Consider the following 12,868-nt stretch of genomic DNA (forward strand, 5'->3'; position numbering starts at 1 on the left):
GCCAGAGCCAACTGCCAGCCTCCAGAAGGCCCTGGAGAGGCTCCATAAGATGTGAGGTGGCTGACCGAAGAAGGGCTGCTTGAATTGAAGTGCCAGATGGGGATCCAGAAGGGGATGGAAGGTGGGACACACTAATTGCCAAAATGTGATCGAACCCTCCTGGTTGGAGGAAGCATAGAGGAGGCAGCACAGATGCCTTTCTCTTTCAGACACCTTGAGTTCCATTCCACACAAAGATCCTCATGGGTTGGGGTGGGGGTGGGGAATCCTGAGCGGTGGAGGGGTGATAACCTCAAGGGGTATGTGTGCCCAGGAGGCCATTTAGGGTGCCATCCTTGGGGATCCTATCTTGGCCAGAATGCCTGGGACATGTTCTTGGACTAGTTGGTGAGTCTGAATATCCAGGCCTGTGCTGGGCATCCTTCTATACCAGGTTTGAGGTGGAGGTTGAGTTTGAAGTTCTCATTCAAGTTGAACCTTGAATTCTGCATTTGACCTTGGATAGCCAGACCATGAGCACTTCTTCACCTCAGCCTTTCCTCCATGCTGAGCCACAGAAACCATCCGCCACGGTCACCTAACTAGTGGCTCTCTTGTTTTGATCGCATAACTCTTCAAACATCGGCCGATTTCTTGCTGCCAGCCTCCACATGGCTATTCTTGACCTTGGTTTCCAAGGTGCCTTTTCATCCGTCCACTTAGTTGCACAGACCCTCTCATCTCCCCCAGCACTGTCACCCCGCTCCCCACCTTCCTGCCCAGAGGCAGACTCCCTGGTTCATCCCCAACCCTAAACCCGTGGAGCGTCTTTTGGAGCAAGTTCAGCTCAAACCCTCACCTTCTCCAGGAAGACTGGCCCAGCCTCTCCATTTGAGATGACTCTTTCCCACATGAAATACAAATTTAAAGAAAGTCAACTGTAACAGTTAGAAGGGACCTTATAGGGCTTCAGTGGTTTTTCAACTTTTTTTTTTCTTTGTAGCAGGAGAGCCCTTTCTTTACATGAAGTCTTATGTGGAAGACCAAATAATAAAATAGAAAATGGAACTGTCCACTAGTGTAAGGGAAGCGAGGTGCTGAGGATCCTGCCCACTGAACTCTTCCCACCTTTATGCCTCCCCTCCTGGCCATCGTGGCCCTCTGATTTAATGCAGCTCCGGTGGAGAGGGTGCACCCGGGAAAAAGAGATGATGTAGCTGAAGATGCTCTAGTAGGTGAGAGGCACAGGGTCCCCATGCTTCCTGGCCACATCCGGGATACTTTCTAGTCCATCAGCATTCCCTAGCATTTCAGTGACATATTCAGACAGCTTTCAGTGAAGGGTCTGCAGCCAGATGCTCATGAGAAATGCAGGCGTAAGCAGTTTCCAAAATGTAGGGTGTCTCGAGTTCTTAGTGCATTGGGATGCATTGCAGATCCCAGAAGTGGGGTAGAGAAAGGGAGTGGGGTGTGGGTAGATAGTATAAAATACAGTGATTCTCAAACTTGTTTGACTACAGGACCTTATTTGGTTGAGGAATCCTAAAATGGTTTCAGAAATACTAAAAAGGGTGGGGGGGGGGGGACGCCTGGGTGGCTCTGTTGGTTAAGCATCCACCTCTTGATTTCAGCTCAGGTTATGATCTCAGGGTCGTGAGATAGAGCCCTGCGTCAGGCTCCCTGCTGGGTGTAGGGCCTGCTTAAGATTCTTCTCCCTCCTCCTCTGTTCCTCTTCCCCCTTTTTAAAAAAAAAAGAAAGAGGGAATGCTGCGTGGCCCAGTGGTTGAGCATCTGCCTTGGGCTCAGGGCATGATCCCGGGGTCCCAGGATTGAGTCCCACATCGGGCTCCCCATGGGGAGCCTATTTTGTTTCTCCCTCTGCCTATGTCTCTGCCTCTCTCTCTGTGTCTCTCATGAATAAATACATAAAATCTTAAAAAAAAAAAAATACTGCAGGTGGGGAAGTGACTGGGTTGTGAGTTGGTGATCATCCCCGCCCCCCGCCACCCGACTACTGTTGGTCTAGTTGGCAGTCCAAAGACAAGTCTCTTTTCCCAGGCTGTGGCATAGCATCTCCATCCTTCATAGCTGTCTGTTCTTCACGAAGCTTCTGATTTGATGTCAGGTGAAGGGCTCTCATAAGCCTCCTCCCTTCTATGTCATTAGATACTTTCTGCCTTTTTCAGTGATCACCCAAGTATTCTGCTTCCCTGAGTGCAACATAATTTACCAGTCCCTTGCTATGGGATATTAAGATTGTTTCCAATTTTCTCATTCTGTAAACAACACAGAGGTGAACATCCTCATGGCTCAAGGTGTGCGCACATAGGATAGCATTCTTAGATGTGGAACAGTTGGGTCATATGGTATCCACAGCACACCTTATAACCACTAGTGCGTCAGAACTGCCACCACATTGCTTCACAGACGTCTGAGTTTCATTTGCCAGCATTGTTCCTGGCAAAGGTGCTAACCAGCAGTGTCAGGAGATGCCAGCTGCACTGGTAGCCTTGACCTCGGTAACCCACACCCGGGAAGTCAGTGCAGGGCCTCCCGTTGTTGGCTGTGCGGCCTTATCTGGCCAGTCTGGCGCTGGAGGGCTGGGACCCGGCCCTTGTTCTTTCTCCTCTTGCCCTGCTGAAGCTTGGCTCCAGTGGTGGGGACTGCATACGTATTAATTGATTTAGATTTAGAGGTTTTTCCCCATGTAAGAGCTCTGTAGTAGAGACCCATTTATCTGAATGTTTTTATGTCCCTGAAACCTTGTGCAAGAGGCACAGATTGGACTACGGAGACAATGGGACATCAGGGGCCTCATTTGCCAGAAGGTTTCTGTCACTGGTTTTATAGCCAGAATCTTGCCTGGCTCCTAAAGGGTGGTCGACCTTCTCAGAAGGGGAGGCTCGGGGCTGGGGGTTTATGGGCAGGAATGGTGGTTGATAGCATTCTTTTTTTTTTTGCCCGAGTAGATCATGTTGGAGAAGGACCATCTTGTGGATGTGGACTAGAAGAAACCCTTCAAAGCTAGGGGGGGCAGTGGCCATACTCTGGCCTCCTGTGTGCAGACCGCTACATTAGAGCTACTTGCCACTTAACGCGAGCCTCGTGAAAACTCAGGGTGAGGTCAGGTTCCCTTCCTGCTCAAGAGATTCAAGGCTCTGAGAATTTTGGTACCTTGAGCAGTATATAAGGAGAGAGATAATATTGAGACTGGCAGCCCGGTTTGTCTGACTCTAAAGCTGGACTGTACCAAGCCTTTTGTCCAGGAATCTCAACATTTTGTTAGAGTGAAATCTGAGTGGTTATAGGTCCTGCTGGAGATGAGTGTAACACGATTCTTTTTTTTTTTTTTTTTTTTTTGTAACACGATTCTTAATTTTTAATTATGTGATTAGTACCTCTTGGGTTAAAGTACTTCTTGGGTTAAATATTGCTAAAACACAGAGGTGTATAAAATAAAACTTGAGGAGAATCTCCTTGCCCCCTAACCCTACCCCCACTGCACTTTTTCTTTGCATTTACATGTGTGAATATCTGCTCTGGTTCAGCCCTGAAACCCAGTCCAGTTCTGGCCCAAGGCCCTATTGCATGGGTACTCTGTGTCTTTAATTTCAGCAAACCAGAATTAAACAGCAGCGTGCTAACTAACTCTGTAACTCTAAGTCACCCATCCAAGGGAGAGTAAGTGTCAGATCCCCCATCTAGTATCCTTGGGTAATAGTCTAGAGCATCATGGGGTTTTTGAGAGAATTATGAGAGAACAATGTAATGGCCCAGTATTGGTACCAGATGAAGGTACTACAAATGAAGGTACCAGAAAGTTACCTGGGTTGTGCTGCCAGTATTGCAGGATATGGGAATGGATGTAGTTAGTACCCTGCCCAACTCAGAGTCACGTGGACAACAATGATTATAAATAGCTGCGAATACAAAATAAGCTATAAGTCCTCTATAAATGCCACCAGAGGTGTTAGCAGCAGATGGAGCTACAGGCTCCAGTGCGGAGCAGTTAAACCATGGAAGGATTTCAGGAAGGCTTTCTGGAGGAAGTGCCTTCTAAGAAGGAGGAGTTGGGGGCCTTACTAATACTTATTTAGGCTTGACTTTGTGTCAGTATTCATATCATTGCACATAAACAGACTCATTTAGCCCACACGAGGAGGAAGTCTGAGGCCAGAACTGTATCGTAGCAGTGAGGAGTTAGGCGGAGAAAGGTTAAGCAGCCTGACCTAGGTCACAGAGCTGGTAAATGTCTGAGCTTAGATCGGAGCACAGGTATTTGGTGTTCTTCACGGCAGTGGTGCACAGCCTGCTGGATTTCCAGGACAGCCCGGCTGGAGGAGTGTAGCAACTAATGTGAGCAAGGCTGGGGTGGGGCGAGGCAGCTGTTGGCAGAGCTGGGAATGGCAGTGTAGGGGTGGCAGGAGTGCCAGTTCATGACAGGGCTGGATAGAGTGATTGCAAGCGGATAAAGGAGCACTTCCAGCCACTAATATCTATGGTAGATGGGCCTCCTCCTGCCTCTGTTCTGTCACTTGAGTGGGAGAGCATCTGCCTTCCTGGCGTCCACCTGCCTGTCCTGCTCTCGGGCCACTCGGTGGCTCATAGGCAAGCTTCTTGCTGTTCCTCAGTGGTAGCCCTTCCCTTTAGCTTCTCAAAGAATAGAATCTTACTTGTATTTTGGTCACTGCTGTGTTGAAGATTTTTAAGAAAATCTACCTCCAGATTAGTCTTCTACTAGCCATTACGCGCACACACACACGCATACCTTCCTTGAGGGAACCATGTTGGTAACACAACAGAGAGTGTCCTCGCCTCTTGTACCTGTGGCTGCCAAGGCCCTTTCGACATTGTGTGTGATGCCCTTGCACTTGGATTGCTTCACCGTGTGGCACAATGGAGCCTCTGTCAACATGCCAGCTAATTAATTTTCACTTTGTAATATTGCTTCATCTCCATGCACTGCTCACGTTGTCCAGTGTTTTCCCTAGTGCTGGTTTGAGGAAAGCTCTGGAAAGGGTAGATGTGGATTCTGACTCTCCCTCTTGTCCCTTCTATGAAGGCCTGGGTCTTTTCCATCTCCATTTCCCTCTCTACCCAATTTCCCACAACTGTTCTGGGGGAGAGTGCTGAGCACTCCTTTTGGGAGAAGTCTTAATTATTAGAGTGTAAAAATGAGCACAAACCTCACTAATTTGGTCTCCTCAAGGGCAGAGTTGCGTGAGAACCAAGAGAAGCTAGAATTGCAGGCAACTGGTAAAGAAAGACCATTTCAGTTCAGGACTGCCAAGTTCACTGCCACTGCGGTAAGAAGGAGTGGCCATCTGCCTGGGTAGGGAGAGGGCAGGATTTGTAATTAGCACATGTGCTTTGGGTATTTGGAAGGGGTATTTTCTAAAGGGCTTAAAATAGTCTGTCCTTTTGAATGTTAATTTGCTTAGACCATCCTATGTCCTCTTCCCCTCCCCATTTATTACATTGCTGATATTAAGCCTGGGCCAAACATTAATATGTTTGTAGAATTTAATTTTCTTTTTGTATTTTTTCCTGTCACTGTTTTTTTTTTTTTTTTTTTAAGATTTATTTATTTATTAGAACACGTGAGTGGGGAGAGGGAGAGAGACAATCTAGAGCAGACTCCCCGCTGAACTAGGAGCCTAACGTGGGACTGGATCTCATGACTGCAAGATCATGACCTGAGCCAAAATCAAGAGTTGGATATTCAACCTACTGAACTACCCAGGCTTTCCTATCTGTGGTGTTTTGTTTTGTTTTGTTTTGTTTTATTTATTATTATTATTATTATTATTATTATTATTATTATTATTATTATTATTTGGTCTGTGGTGTTTTATTGTGAGAAGCCTCACCTGTTGCTTTGTTGCTTTATGTTGAAAGGAGTGCTAGGTTGAAAGGCAGGAGGGACTTCCCGGTCTTTGTAGCAGTCTGACCCTAGCAGGTCACTTCTTCCTCTCTGTGCCTCAGTTTCTCCATCTCCAAAAGTGGAGGTGCTGAACTAGCTGTCCTCATTCTGAAACCCATTTATTATTACACGCTTTGTGTAGTGGATTGGTTGGACTCTGGTTCAGCAGGCTTTTTCTGTGAAGGACCAGGTAGTAAATATTTTAGGCTTTGTGGGTTGTATGGTCTCTGTTTCAACCACTCAGCTCTGCATCATAGCATAAAAGCAGCCATGTATAATTCAGAAATGAAGAGGTGTGTCTGCGTTCCAATAAAATTTTATTAAGAAATAATATTAAGAAATATTAAGGTGGTGGGTCACCAATTTGGCTCATGGACCTTAACTTGCCAAACCCAGCTCTAGAGTGTTCTCTTTGGATTTTGTAAGGTTTTCGTCTGCATGAGACTAGTCTGCAGGGAAGAATTTCTGACTTGAGTTACAGGACCAAATCTGAGCCTGACCTTGCCAGGAGCCTGGTCTGTTTCCCCTCTGGTAACTGGGGAGGTAGCCTGTCCAGCTTCTCTAGAGAGCAGGAGTACCTAACTATGCCAATTACTCTACTCTGAAGAGTTGTAATATATGGTAAATCCCAGCCTAAGTCTGATTAAGGAAGCTCTCTTACTACAAAACAGCAAACCTTTCCCTCTATCTTTCTCCTGTAGATCTTCCCTATGATATACCTTTACAGCGAGAGAGGAAATAAATCTTGCTTTTGTTGCTGTATGGCTTTCTTAGCATTTTATTTTGACATAAAAAAATTGGTGGTGGTGGGGTACCTGGGTGGCTCAGTGGTTGAGCGTCTGCCTTTGGCTCAGGTTGTGGTCCTGGGATCGAGTCCCACATTGGGCTTCCTGTAGGGAGCCTGTTTCTTCCTCTGCCTATGTCTCTGCCTCTCTGTGTGTCACCCAAGAATTAAAAAAAAAAAAAGGTGGTACACAGGGTGGTTTCAGGGACAACAGTATTGTGCTCCCCACTCATATACAGGTTGTTTCTTTAAGAGGCTACTTGTTTGAGGGCCTGAGGAGACTGTGGTTAGTGATGGGGGAGGGGAGGAGTATAAATAAAGGTTACCCCTCTTCTTTGTAACTGTCAGTGTGGTATCAGATGGCTGATTTGGTGGCAAGATTGTCTCACATTTCTTTGAATTGTGTTAAAATAATACTTTTGCTCCAGGTGAAGAAATGCACATTACTTACATCATTGCTGAAAGCTGTGTGTATCCTCCCTTGGCCTTTCCCTTTTAAATTGAGAAGGGAACACTTGTCCCCATTTCCCAGATTGGCAAAACAAGGCAGTGTGCTTTTAAGAGCTTTGCAGTTCTGGATTGAAAAATCTCACACAGCTACGACGAGCAAATGTCTTTATCATTTTCCTGTGGAAACTGAGATGTGACTCAGCAAATAGTCTCTGGGCGTTCAGGGCTCTGTGCTAGAGTGGGCTTCCCAAGGCCTGGTGCCTCCCTTCCCAGGAATGCCCTCCAGAGAGTGTCGCATCCTGATGGCTGATGGCAGGCTGGGAGGCCTCTGCCCCACCCCCCTCTCCCAGACTCTCCGTGTATGTAAACATGTGGCTGAGTGAACCAGCGGTGTGCTGTGCAGACACACTTGGAGACCACCCTTCACTCTGGCCCACTAGCCCCATCCCGGCAGATTCGTACTTCCGGGAGGCACGCAGCTCTTATAAATGGGAGGCTCTGCTATTATCTGAGGGGAGAGAAAGAGGGGAAAAAATTGACCACTAAAAGCAGAACAGACCTCCAGGGCAGCCTAGCATGTGGCTGAGATACTCTGGCAAATGTTTGGACAGCTTAAGAAGATAAACTGGGACTTAAAGAAAACCAACTACCTGGTCTATGAAAAAAGTTAGATTTGGGGACCTGCTATTTCCTGAAGCTTTCAAGGCTGGGAGCATATAGAGGGAGAAATGTCCCATTGGGTGTTCCTTCCTGGTGGACTGACTTCCTTCTGCGGATCACAGGACCCTGCCTCTGTGTAGGGCCCACCTCAGGGTACCCAGGGTGCCTCGGGGAGTCCAGGGTGCAGTGGAGGTCTCAGCCTGATGGTCACAGCCCAGACGCCTGTCCCCCACTCATTAGTGAAGACTGTTTTTCCACACAGCAACCCCTGGTGGGGTTGCCTGGCCTATTTTGGGGGGTCGAGAGGACTATTGGTGGAGAGTCTGCTCTGTGGAGTAGACCACTCAGTGGGCATGAGGAAGTTTTGTTTGTTTGTTTATAAGTAATCTCTACACCCAACACGGGCTTGAACTCACAACCCTGAGATCAAGAGTTGCACACTCTGCTGGCTGGGCCAGTGAAGCGCCCAGAGGAAGTTTGTTCTTAACTGAGCACCTATTTGTGTTGGGGATTGTCCAGAGGGGTGCAATATTGACATCAACCACCCAGCACGCTCTTGGGGAGCTGGGCCAGAGTGAGGAAATGAATGACCCGTGAGAAGAGGGAGGGTTTTTTCCCTTGTTAGGATATTCGCGTGGATGTGTTGATTGATGGTCTTCTCTGCTTGTCCTAACCACGGAGGTGAATACCTGAGTGAAGATAAGCAAATAAGATGCCAGACCAGGAATGAAAAGATGTATATGCTGTATTTTGTCTTAAGCCACCCAAGAAACCTTTGCCGGGCCTTAAGCCCCTCCTTCCTGAGCTGTTTTAATTATGCCCCCCAGTCTCTCTCCAGGAGAACTTCTGGTTGCACGTTCTTTTAGTGAGAAAGGGAGGGAGGGGTAAAGGGTGGGGTGCGTGGTGGGGGAGTTGACCACGCCTCCCAGTCAGGGAGAGTTAAAAAACGAGGCCTTTTACCTTTTAATGATAACGCACGTTGCCTGGCAGTATCATAGTGGTGTGAAAGGCCTGAATATGTCTGGTATGTCCAGTAAGGTCACTTGTCTTGATTTTGGCTGTCACTTCTGCTGTTCATAGATGCTGTGTTGATATATACCGCTGATTAGGGCCTTGCTTGTTTGCTGGCATCCGGCCTGTGGGGAGGAGGGTGAATGGGCTCCTCACCTCCTCCCTGAGGCCTGGGAGGGCTTGCTCTGTTGGGGGCAGCATTTCTCTGCTTGTTCCATGCCAGCCACCAGCATGGGTTGAATTTTGCAGCTTCAGAAGGGCTCTTGTCTACTTACTAGGGGTGGTCAGTTTTCCAAATATTTCCCCTTCTCTTCATTAAACCACTGTCTGTTCAGTCTTCTGAGAAGGGAGCAAAAAGCTCGAGATGAACTGCACATGGTAAACATTTACATCTTTGTACATAGGACAGGCCAAGTTACAGATTGTGAATCTTCAAATAATGTGACCTTGTGAGCTGGTCTTGATTATACTTTGTCCCAAATTGGCATCTTCTCCTTAAGGGTAGAAGTAATTGTAAAGCCTAGAGCTGGAAATGACGTGGGTCCCTCTGTGAGTGAGGGTTTGTGGGGCCTTGCTCTGTGCTAACCTTAACCCTTTCAAGGGGCTTTTATGTGCATTATCCTATAATCCAGGCTGCAACCTGAACAGGTAGCTAGGCGTGGTCTCCCCAATTTGCAGATGAGGAAGTTGAGGCTCTAGGAGGTTCAATGACATTCCCTTAAGTCCTGTGTCTTGAGCTGAGCTGGGATTTAAACATTTGGGCTCCAAAGCCTGTGTTCTTTCTATGGCACCACACTGCCTCCTAGCTTCCTTCCTTGTGGAAGCTCCTGAGGGGACCCAGGCAGTCTTCTGATCAAAGCCATTTGTAGGCCAGCTCACCTGGATCACAGACTTTGGAACATATTAGAGCTGGCTGGGGACCCCTGAGCCCGGTGGCATTAACATTTTCTGGTTGAGAAAAGATGGCCTGTAGAGAGAAGCGATGTGCCAAGATCGTACAGTGAATGTGTTTGCTCGTGCTTTTACGATGTTTGTTGAGTACGAACCATGTGCCAGTGTTGTACCACATTATTGAGGATAAAGCAGTGAACAAAACAGACAAAAATTCCTACCCCTGTGGAGCTCAAATTGAGGGTTCCATGTTCCCATGCCATAGCTTCTTACCCTAAGCTTCTAGACAGCTCCTTTATCCCACCATAGAATTGGAGAATGCAAAAATAATTTTCATGTAATATTTTGAGCCTGAACACAAGGAGAGAGGTGAATCAGCGGGAGAAAAGAAGTTACGTAATTGACTCTAAAACTAAGGGAGAAGATACTTGGTTTGCCTTTTTTTTTTTTTTTTAAAGATTTTATTTATTTCTTTATGAGAGACAGAGCGGCAGAGACATAGGCAGAGGGAGAAGCAGGCTCCCCATGGGGAGCCCGATGTGGGATTCAATCCCAGGACCCCAGGATCACCACCTGAGCCAAAGGCAGATGCTTAACCACTGAGCCACCCAGGTGCCCCACTTGGTTTGCTTATTCGTTTTAAATACCTGTTCTTTCTATAAGTATTTCTTGAGCACATGTTATGTGCGGGGCACTGTTCTAGGTCCTAAGCATTCAGCAAGTAAATGAAATTCTGAGTAGCGATTATAATATACTTGGTTCTCACTGATACCCGGCAGGGCGTGGAGGTCGTGCTTTGAGTCCATGGTAACCCTCTGATTCGTGATCGGAACAGTTTTCCCTGTAGGTGGTGAGTGTTGACTGCTCTTTGCAGCTCACCGTCCACCCTCAGCATGCCAGGTTGTAGGATGCTGGCGTACGATGCCTACGTGGCAGCTTGCCCCCTTAAAATGATGAGTGCCGGTCTGCCTCATTTCTTATATGGGGTCTGCTCCCCAGCTTGCTATCTGATTCTGTGCTCTGCAGAGGCACCCTAAGCATTTTAGTGTTTACATAATGGAGCTTTCTTACTTAGCCATGGTCTCAGTTGCCACCTGCAGCTTTTGCCAGAAAAACAGTGACCTCTGCAGCCCGCAAGAATTTGACCAAGGTTGTCTCAGGGAAACTTTCTGTTGATAAAAAGCCCTCTGTAGGTTAGGGGCAGGAAGAACATTTTCAAGTCCTCCTTGGGAGTCCTACACTTTTTTTCCCCTTGCTTTTCTTACCCCCCCCCCCCCCCTTAAGGAAAAGCTATTTTAAAATATGAAAGGCCCGAATGCTTCCCTTTGCATTTCCCTGCCATCAGCATTTTATCAATTGATAACCTCTAAAGTCCCTTCTGAACTTGAGCCTCCCTGGCCCAAGTTTTCTCTCCGGCATCTGCTTCATGTTCAGTGATGGGGAACTCACCACCTGATGGGATGGCACGTTTCAGTTTTAGACAATTAGAATTAATTCTAATTGTTCTTGGTATTACCACCACCAAGTAGAAAGATGCCCTCTTCTTTATGCTTTTTTTTTTTGGGGGGGTGGTTAATTATAGCAACTCATTCATGTTCTCTGTTCTTCCCATAAAACTTCTCCGCCTCCACCAATGGGTTTCCATTTAAAATAGCTCCTGTTCTGTTTTGGAAGGCTTCTCTCCTGGCTTCTGGTTTGCCAATGTTCTTCTGAAAATGTGGCTTCCAAAACTGACCTCCAGCCCCACTCTTTGGCCTGGCACCCTCGAAGTGTCTGGAGTTGGCAAGAGGGAGAAGTGTGGCAGGGGCGAAGATGCTCTTGAGTCAGGAGCTGGCCGTGATCCGCTTTGCTCTGTGGTAGGTATTAAGTACGTTCCCAGGCCTGTTTCCTGCTTCCAAATGCCAACATCCCTGCCTCTTATGTGAGGTTTAGCTTAATCCCCAACCTTACCTAAATGTTACTTCTATTATTATTCAGAGCTGTGGGTAGAATTTCCCTGTGTTGTTGAGAGCGTGGGTGGGTGGGGACATGGTAGCAGGGTGCCCACTCTGCCTGGAATCCTCTTTGCTGGGTCCTTTGTTCCAAAGCCCTGTCTGGCCAGGATGGTGATTCTCTCCTGATGTTGCTTGTTAGGGTGTCTTCAGATGTTAGATGGGACCACTCCCTTGGTTTACATCGGGGGATACTGTGGGCCAGAGGTTAGAAATCAACTTGTACCCCGTTCTCCTGTCACATGGCAGGTTAAGTTAGGTTTTGTGGCTGGAAGCCAGGCTTCTTGTCTCTTTTCCTGGTGCTTTCTAACCTGGAGCAAGGCCAGAACTGCAGCCCCCTACGACAGGGTCTTTAGTTTAACAGTTGTGGAATTGTCAGTGAGGCTTCTGGCTGGTTTGCCTTGGCCATTGGCTACTGGGGTTTGCACAGAAGCCCTATGACTCTGCCCTTGCCTTTGTCTATCTCCACCTGAACTGGGCACGCTGGCCAAGCCTCAGGGGTGCACCTGATGAGAGTCTAAGAGTCCAGCATTTCCATCAAATACCGAGGGCCTGCTGAGCACAGGCAGGGGTGGAGAGCTGGTGGTGCACAGAGAAGAGCTGCCAGATGAGAGGTGTTCCTCGAGGGCAGACAGGTGTGTTAGTCCTCATGCTTGTACGCACAATGCCTGGCACATAGTAAGTGCTCAGTAAGGATTTATTGAATGAACCTAAGGATTTGGATACATGAGACCAAACAATGGATAAGCTTGGTGGCAGCCTGCCCATCTGGAGGGTTACAATGGAAAAGCTGATTTCCTTTTTATCTCCCAAATGTTCTTGGAGCTCCTGCCCCATCCTGGACACTGCAGAGGGATGTAAACGTGTGGTCACAGCCCAGCCCTTGAGTAGGTTAGGGAAGGAGATTCGACTATAAGGACACCCCCGTGTCTGGATGGTATGGGGAGTATTCTGTGAGCACTGATTGCCTAACTGCCTTGGCTTTGGAGGGTCCTTCTCCAGCTCTTTCTGGAGGTATACCCCAGGTATCACGGTGGCCAGTGCATGCAGCCCAACGATAAAACTCTAGCCGAAGTATTGCCTTTCCTCTTGGCAGGGACAGAGCTTCCCCCACCCCACAGCCTCTGCTCAGCTCCTCTTTAACCTGACTGACTGACTGCTCTGCGTGTGGAAGGCCTG

General features: G+C 47.7%; 1 protein-coding gene across 9 annotated transcripts in view; it reads left to right on the plus strand.

Annotated features, from left to right (window-relative positions):
• The window catches only part of SSBP3 (single stranded DNA binding protein 3), a 164,822-nt gene that overhangs the window by 34,337 nt on the left and 117,617 nt on the right, over window positions 1-12,868 (plus strand). For 3 of the 9 annotated variants that reach the window (XM_038537452.1, XM_038537455.1, XM_038537458.1), the window contains exon 2: window positions 11,373-11,554. The exons of the other annotated variants lie outside the window; for them this stretch is intronic. In XM_038537452.1, the coding sequence (XP_038393380.1) occupies window positions 11,373-11,554 (182 nt within the window). The remainder of the gene's footprint in view (window positions 1-11,372; window positions 11,555-12,868) is intronic. 9 annotated transcript variants of the gene reach the window in all.

This window comes from Canis lupus, chromosome 5 (genome assembly GCF_011100685.1).
Source record: "Canis lupus familiaris isolate Mischka breed German Shepherd chromosome 5, alternate assembly UU_Cfam_GSD_1.0, whole genome shotgun sequence".
Taxonomy (NCBI): domain Eukaryota; kingdom Metazoa; phylum Chordata; class Mammalia; order Carnivora; family Canidae; genus Canis; species Canis lupus.